Source organism: Miscanthus floridulus, chromosome 19 (genome assembly GCF_019320115.1).
Source record: "Miscanthus floridulus cultivar M001 chromosome 19, ASM1932011v1, whole genome shotgun sequence".
NCBI classification, from domain to species: domain Eukaryota; kingdom Viridiplantae; phylum Streptophyta; class Magnoliopsida; order Poales; family Poaceae; genus Miscanthus; species Miscanthus floridulus.
In genome coordinates this window covers 21,095,238-21,104,268 of record NC_089598.1, presented here as the reverse complement: position 1 = coordinate 21,104,268, position 9,031 = coordinate 21,095,238, and the positions used below count along the sequence as shown (strand labels likewise).

Genomic DNA, 9,031 nt, shown 5'->3' with positions numbered 1-9,031 from the left:
AGTGTCAACCACCTTCTTCCACCTTCCACCTTCCTCGTCGTCTTCCACCTGCGGGCGCCAAGAATGAGGTGGGGCCGACACGAGCGCAGACGGGAGGACTACCGTGAGCACCGGGGACGGGGGCAGCGCGAACAGCAGCGCCGCCACGAGCGCCAGGGACGGGGCTGGGGCCGGCGCAGGCATGGAGAGCAGCACGGCCACGAGTGCCAGGGACGGGGCCGAGGCCGGTGCAGGCATGGAGAGCAGCGCCACAGGGAGCGCCGGGGACAGGGTTGGGGCCTGCGCAGAGGCGGACGCAGACGGGAGCCTGGCGCCGTCCAACTGAGTTCGATTGGTCCCTTCGTTTTTGGGGATGAATGGAATGCGCATATAGGGAGCATATTCCCTAGTGGGTTGGACCCAGATTCACCGCTCTCCAAACCAAACAGCAAGCCATATGGGTCGAATCCGGGATATCCTAGTCCAACCCGCAATCCAAACACACGGCAGCATAGCAGGCATAACTAGTGCGGAGTGGCCCACCAGCACCTTTAGCCTACAACTCCACATCCTTCGGTCCTGTAGAAAAGAGTTGATCATACAAATATTTTCTCTCGTGATGTCCACATTCAGATTTCACCGTTCCAAGGTAAGGAAGACTGAAAATGACAGAAAGAGAAACTTTCCCCAGTAATAACAGAATTTTCACCGCAAACGTAAACAACGTTTCCTTTAGTGCCACTCAAGTAAATTAGAAAACTACAAGTTCCCCCAAAGAAATGTAATTATGGAGTATGTATATATCCCTGAAACGAACAAATGTATGTACACTCACACAAGACCATCACTATGAATATGTGGTATTGTGGTATGAAGGTGTGACGGCTGACAACTCTAACGTCCAGACTCCAGCAGACCTTGCATAATCCTCTTCTCCATGCTGAAATTTCCTGTGCCTATCATCTCCAAACCGACCATCGACGACTCCTCGAGCAGGCTGTCCATCTCTTCAGGAAGATGTTGCACAGGCACCCATGGGTGCTGCATGACCTTGCTGAGCCTGTCCAGCTTCTCGGCAGAGCTTACAATCATGGTCATTGTCACCAGTCCATCCACGTTTTAACAAATTGTTTGCTGTCAGGATTTTCTTGTGCATTGAGGTCCACGCAAAAAATCGACATTTGTGCTCCGCTTTGGCCTTCCAAATAGGAATTAATTTGATCTTCCTAAAGACTTTGGCCTTCCAAATAGGAATTAATTTGATCTTCCTAAAGACTCCAACAAACTGAATCTAATAGGCGTTGCGTGTGGTATACTCTCCATCTGTTGTCCATCTCCAAGCAATACTATCTTCTTCTGTATCATTTGAAAGCAGTACCACGTACCACCTCCCAAAGTCTGACGAACTGTCTTATTTCTTCTTGTGATGATGTCAGTGGATAGATGTGATCAATCCATTTGTTATCTGTTACCGCCTGCCCGACTGTGATCTTCTTTCTTTTTGAATTTTCATATAAGAGAGGTGTTATGACCTTTGGTGCGGTTCCATTTATCCAGCTCGATGACCAGAAGAGGGCCGTCCTTCCATCTCCAATGGTAACTATTGTTGAGCATGAAAGAGGTCCTGATTGGCTTTGTCGCAAGGTACATCCAATCTGTTCCAAGCCCTTTGCTTTTGTTTCCACTAAAATAGCTGCATAGTTCTCGTCAAGGAGTATATTGGATGATTTGACATCACCATGAAGGATTGGAGGCGAAGCCCATGAATGTAGGTAAGCTAAGGCTGCAGCAGACTCGAGGCCAATGTGTAAGCGAGTTGACAAGGGGATGTTGTGGCAGCCATTTGCTTGCTACCGTGAATGAACTGAAATAGTATGCCGTTGGGGATGAACTCATAAACCAGCATTGGAACCTCTACGTCGAGGTAGCAGCCCAGTAGCTTAACGATGTTCTTGTGGTTAATCTGGGAAGGATTAGGAATCTCTTTGCCAAACTCGTTTTGCTGCTCACTGGTCATTGAAACACACCGTTTGACTGCGACCAGACTGCCTTCCTTGAGCATCCCCTTGTAGACAGTGCCATGGCCACCACGGCCAAGGATGTTCCTGTCATCAAATTTGTCCGTTGAATCAATGAGCTCTGCTTCTGTGAAGATGGTGAAATCGGTTCCTTGCTTTAAGCTTATCTCCTGTAATAGAAGCATCTCGCCACGCTGTTGGAAATACTTCCGCATGATTATTTTTTTCCAACTTTTTCTTTTCATGGATCAAGTGTAGGTGATGGCTATGACCACAATTGCACCCCCGATGCTTCAACCTGTGTTGATTTCAGACAATTACTGTCATTACAAATTTTAACAAGTTAATCAATTTGTGTTCCTACATGGGCTAGTAATTTTAAAAACATAATATATGTTTAAGGCCCATACCTAATCAAAGATGTTTATCTTTGCTCTCATTTGTTCATATTCTAACACGGTACTCTTACATGTACATTTTACTTTATACGGATGCGATAGATTTTATTACCAGTTACTATATATAAGTTGCATCCCGATTCATAGTTTTATCTGTGCATCGCACATCCCTATGTCATGCATGGTGACACTGTCATGCAATTTGAGATATTCTTTTTGTATTAACAATGGCATAAGTGAGCAATCTAGAAGCAAATATAAAGTACTTCATAGGTAATTTGGATGAAAATTCGGGGATTACTAGTTTAGATATAGATTTAGGATGGTTTAGATTGTTATTAATAGTGACATATATGGGTAATTTAGATGACAGTTCATTGAATTACTTGGCTTTAGGTGTTTTCATAATGGTAAGGTGAGAAATTTAGATATAAATTTAGGGCTAGGGTTACTTTAGATTATGTTTTATAATAGTAGAGGTGTTTTTTAGAAAACAAAATAGATCCAATAGCTATTATTGTCCATGATGAGTAGAGTCTATCCAATTGATAGTAGTATTTTCATGCTTCTGTGACAACTTTTATGATTTTTCTTTTTATTTCCTAGCGTGTCTCATGAGAATTAGTGAACTTTGCAATTAGCCTCTAATTAATAATGATAGAAGAGAAAATTAGATACTCCAATGGACCATCACACCAGCATATACATCAAAGTATCATACCAGTACCATCCATCATTGTAATCACACACCAGAACAACTACTCCACGCCTAGATTATCTTTGTAGTCCTTTATCTCGTGTCTACGTAGAATGCGGCGAGGGGGGGGGGGGGTCTGATTTGCATTCACCTTATTAGCATTTCTTTGTCACCGACAATTTCTTTATCAGCTGCCTTCATCTTGGCCTTACCATCAGCATTTTTGTTGTCACTGACAATTGCTTTATCAGCTAACTTCTCCTGGGCCTTACCAGCTGCCTTCTCCTTGGACTTACCATCTGCCTTCTCCATGTACTTACTAGCTGCCTTCTCCTTGGACTTACCAGCTGCCTTCTCCGTGTCCTTACCAGCTGCCTTCTTCTTGGCCTTACCTGCATTTTCTTTGTCACCGACAAATGTTTCAGAACTCTTTGCTTTCTCCCGTTCCTCCTGTAGCAAAACTTGGGCATCTTCTGAAGACTTTTGGTGAGGGATTGCACCTCTCTCTTGGCAATGGGAAATTATAGCATAAAGTAAATTGATGTCATACCTTCAGCATTTTCTTTGTCACGGGCAAGTTCTTTAGAACTCTTTGCTTTCCCATGGCTAGTAGCTGCCTTCTTCTTGGCCTTACCATCAGCATTTTCGTTGTCACTGACAATTTCTTTATCAGTTGCCTTCTCCTTGGCCTTACTAGCTTCCATCTTCTTGGCCTTACCTGCATTTTCTTTGTGATCGTCAAATGCTTTAGAACTCTTTCCTTTCTCCCATTCCTCCTATAGCAAAACCTGGGCACCTTCTGAAGACTTTTGGTGAGGGGCACCTCTCTTGGCAATGGAAAAATATATCAGAAAGTAAATTGATGTCATACCTTATCATTTTCTTTCTCATGGCCAAGTTCTTCATAACTCTTTGCTTTCCCATGGCCAATTCTCTTTTCTTTCTCGTGGCCAAGTTTAGGGCGAGCCTTGTTTTGTTCATGACAATACAACTCCACCATGAGTTTTTCCTATATTGGAATGTGCTTTCCTGCAACTTTATACACAGGTAAGTACTTGAATTCATTCATGTGTATTGATGCTTAAAAGCAACATCACTGACATTATCAATGTCACATATATCTTCTTGACCAAAGCGTTCTACGGCATGAAAACCACAATCAAAATTGTTGCTTTGCTGCTTGACCGTCATCATATTACGGTTGAAAGCCGATATTAGCCACTCAGGAGGTAAACATTTTTCTAGCTCTTCAAGTTGCAAAAATTCATACGTAAAAAAATAGTGGCATGTGTTTTCAAGGAACTTTTTTAGGTTTAGTTTAGTACATTACCACGATATCCACTGTCGTGCTAACATTTGACAGCGCCGCCAAGGAATCATATATCTGAACTTCAGACTTATCATTGTCCACCAGACCACCACAGCCAAAACCCAATGCATGTCATCAATGTTTATGGGAACAAATATCCGGAGAAGGATAAAAATGCATGTACTATGATAAGGTAAAAATACAGGACTGATTAATTCCTAGTTTAGTCCTACAAACCATTTTAATTTCATTCATCTTGTTCGCGTTGATTTCTGGACACCTCATTAGTGATCTTTTCTTCAGGCTTCCCTAAAACAAAAAATATATAAAAAGTAGAAATTTAGAGATAAATCACATTAAAGTGCTATGACGCTGCTTACTAGACTTGCCACAGAATTTTGAAACATTATCAACCCATCGTGCCAACTTTTGCTCAATAAATAGCACTTCAAATCCAAAATCGAGCTATGCATTATCCCTTCTGGTTTGAAGCAATTGACAAAAATGGTTAACTCTACATAGCTATGTGTAAAATCAAGAATGTGATACGTAGGATCATCAGGAAAGGATATGGACTTCTTGATATAATTCTCGTCGTACAGGTCATTAACAGAATGATGAATGTGGTCATCAGTTAAAGAAGCATTGCTATTATTCAGAATGGATTGCACACTTTCAATGGCATTCTGATATGCAGCTTCTCGGAGTTCATTTCCCTTTCTAATGTGCTCGTCCGCACAACTTTTATCTTGTGCAAATTGTCTCACCACACCATCAATCTGGTCGCATTTCCCCAACGCACTTGTCTTTGGCATAACTTGCGTCAGCATAAGCTCCAAGCTTTGGTGCGGTAGAAACTCTGAATGATATTTTGGAGGAGGTTGTACTAAGCTTGTTGAAGAATGTTGTCTGTTGGGTGTAGTGTAACATGTTTCTGAGGTGGGTTTTAACTGCAGTAGATGAAAATACAATAGTTCCTTACTATTGCACTTATGAGTAAGCTAGGTATATTTAAAAAATGCCAGGCTTCATCACGAGCACACCTTCAAGTTACCATATTTGTCTTCTTTTGAAGTATCAGGAACTATAAGCTTGGCCACAAGTTGACACCTCGGTGCATCTAACTATGACAACAACAACATGGCCAAGCTTATAGCTACTGATACTTCAAAACAAAGCAAATATGGTAACTTGAAGCTGCGCTCGTTATGAAGCCTGGTGTTTTTTTAAATATATCTAGCTTATTCGTAAGTATAGTAGTAAAGAACTATTGTATATTCATCTACCGTAGTTAAAACCCACCTCAGAAACATGTTTGTTGACGGTCACTAACATCAATTATAAACCGTCAACATAACCTGTATTTATACTTAATTCTATAACCAAACATAGGTATAGGGGTTTAAACTAATAAATTCCATGAGTTTTGGTGAATTTGTCTTTTCAATAGGGTTCATCCAGAAAACTATCAAGGGAGACCTATTCATCAAAGCAAATCACGTTTATCCGCAGCGAAACCGACGTGGGAAGACTCTAGAAGACTCTAGAAGGCAAACCACCGAAGTGGAGGGTAGGTGGTTGCCATGTCGGGCCAGCCGACCCCACCTGCAGGCCGCCCGGCCCATGGCCCACCTGTCAGCCTCCGCGTCACAATGTTGGTTCCCCACCGCCTCCTAGGTTGCATCTACACCATCCTTTAACATGGTTTGATCCAAGGGCTCATGTTGGATGCTCCAACCTATATAAACAGCCCTAGCCCCCCCTCTCTGGAGCCATCCTGAAACCCTAATTCATATTCTCCTCGTCAGGATCAGAGCCAGCTATCAAGAGAAGATTAGTCCTCTATAGGATCTAGTCTTATGAATAGAAATAGTGAGATAGAGAGTGAGGGAAGAGTTTGGAGGAAGTGTCGGCCTGTCGGTGCTCTCTCTACGGCTTATACCTTGGCGGATTCAAGTTCTATCTGAGCTTGCTTCTGAGATTTCTCTGGTAATCAACTTCTGATTTAAGTAAGCATCTCGTTTATATTGTTCATCAGGTTTGCGACTCTCTTTTGAGTGCTTTATTCTCTTCCTAGGGGGAGTAAAGTATTAATCGTAATTATAAGTGTGATGCTTAGACTTAGGTTAATCATGGATGCACTCTGCATTCTGGATCGGTGGTAGCTTGTGAGGGTGACTATTATAGCCTCGTTGAATTCTTTGTAGTCCACCTTCCGTCTGTAGGCACACGTAGGACCCAGTTACAAAGGAAAGCATCCTCTGCTGGTGTCTTTTCTTAAGTAATGTCCCTAGTTGAATAGTAGAAGACATAGCTTACCCAAGTCAGAACTAGAGGACCTTAGTTTTCTTCTCTACGCTCCTGTTTATCCTAACCTTGTTGCTATTCCTAGATTAAGTTAAACCTTAACCTAGTTGCTACCCTGAGTTAAGTTAGACCGTAGTTAGTCTCGCACGTTTCCCTATGGATACGATACTTGGAATACCTCCGGGTGAAAGCTACAGCGGTATCCGTGCGCTTGCGGATTTATCTGTGTGCGTTAATAAATACCAACAATGTTACACTACACCCAACAAATAACATTCTTCAACAAGCTTATCAGTACAACGTCCTCCAAATTATCATTCAGAGTTTCTACCACACCAAAGCCTGCAGCTTATGTTGATGCAAGTTATGCAGAAGGCAAGTGCATTGGGGAAATGTGACCAGATGGATGGTGTGATGTGACAATTTGCACAGGATAAAAATTGTGCTGACGAGCACATTAGAAAGGGAAATGAACTCAGCGAAGCTGCATATCAGAATGCCATTGAAAGTGTGCAGTCCACTCTGAATAATAGCGATGCTTCTTTAACTGATGGCCACATTCATCATTCTGTTGATGATATGTACGAGTATTTTATCAAGAAGTCCATATCCTTCCTGATGATCCTACATATCGCATTCTTGATTTTACACATAGCTATGTAGAGTTAAGCATTTTTGTCAATTGCTTCAAACCAGAAGGGATAATGCATAGCTTGATTTTGGATTTGACGTGCTATTTATTGAGCAAAAGTTGGCACGATAGGGTGATACTATTTCAAAATACTATGGTAAGTCTAGTAAGCAGCATCAAAGCACTTCAATGTGATTTATCTCTAAATTTCCACATTATATATATATATATATATATATATATATATATATATATATATATATATATATATATATATATATATATATATATATATATATATATATTTGTTTTAGGGAATCTTGAAGAAGAGATCACTAATGAGGTGTCCAGAAATTGGTGTGGACAAAATAAATGAAATTAAATTATTTTGTAGGCCTTAACATGGAATTAATCAGTTATGTATTTTATCTTATCTTAGTGCATGGATTTTTTTCTTCTCTAGATATTTGTCCCCATAAATATTGATGACATGCATTGAGTTTTGCGGTAGAAAATGATAAGTCCAAAGTTCAAATATATGATTCCTTTGTGGGGTTGTCAAATGTTGGCACGATAGTGGATATTGTGGTAATGTACTAAACTAAACCTGAAAAAGTTCCTTGCAAACACATGCCAGTATTTTTTTTACATATGAATTCTTGAAGCTTGAAGGCCTATAGAAATGTGTACCTCCTGAGTGGCTAATATCGGCTTTCAATCTTAATATGATGATGGTCAAGCAGCAAAGAAACAATTTTGATTGTGGTTTTCGTGTTCAGATGTCCATAGAATGCTTTGGACAAGAAGATATATGTGACATTGATAAGGTCAGTGATGTCTCTTTTAAGCATCAGTACACATGAATGAATTCAAGTACTAACCCGTGTATAAAGCTGTATGAAAGCACATTCTAGTATAGGAAAAAACTCATGGTGGAGCTGTATTGTCATGAACAAAACAAGGCTCGCCCTAAACATGGCCATGAGAAAGAAAAAGAGAGGACATGGGAAAGCAAAGAGTTCTGAAGAACTTGGCCATGACAAAGAAAATGCTTAAGGTATGACATCAATTTACTTTCTGCTATAATTTCACATTGCCAAGAGAGAGGTGCAATGTCTCACCAAAAGTCTTTAGAAGATTCCAAAGTTTTGCTACAGGAGGAATGGGAGAAAGCAAAGAGTTCTAAAGCATTTGTCGGTGACAAAGAAAATGCAGGTAAGGCCAAGAAGAAGGCAGCTGGTAAGACCAAGGAGAAGGCAGTTGATAAAGCAATTGTCAGTTCTCGCGGTGAGGAGGACCAACCGATCGAGCCCAAGGTCCAACTACGAGCTTTTTAACTGCAAAAAATTAAATATATGCTCTTGGAGCTAGAATTACCGCGACTGCTGGCACCAGACTTGCCCTCCAATGGATCCATGTTAAGGGATTTAGATTGTACTCATTCCAATCACCACACACTAACACGTCCGATATTGTTATTTATTGTCACTACCTCCCTGTGTTAAGATTGGGTAATTTGCGCGCCTACTGCCTTCCTTAGATGTGGTAGCTATTTCTTAGGCTCCCTCTTCAGAATCGAACCCTAATTCTTTGTCATCCGTCACCAACATGGTAGGCCTCTATCCTACCATTGAAAGTTCATAGGGAAGAAATTGGAATGATGCGTCGCTGGCACGAGGGTCGTGCGATCCA

General features: G+C 41.1%; 1 protein-coding gene across 1 annotated transcript; it reads right to left on the bottom strand.

Annotated features, from left to right (window-relative positions):
* Positions 1–3,239: 3,239 nt before the first annotated feature.
* LOC136525697 (uncharacterized) lies at positions 3,240–4,092 on the bottom strand. The gene is made up of 3 exons (XM_066518591.1): positions 3,964–4,092; positions 3,643–3,868; positions 3,240–3,484 (listed from the first exon to the last, which is right to left on the bottom strand). The coding sequence occupies exons 1-3, from the start codon at positions 4,090–4,092 to the stop codon at positions 3,240–3,242; spliced, it is 600 nt and encodes a 199-aa protein (XP_066374688.1).
* Between the last annotated feature and the right edge of the window lie 4,939 nt (positions 4,093–9,031).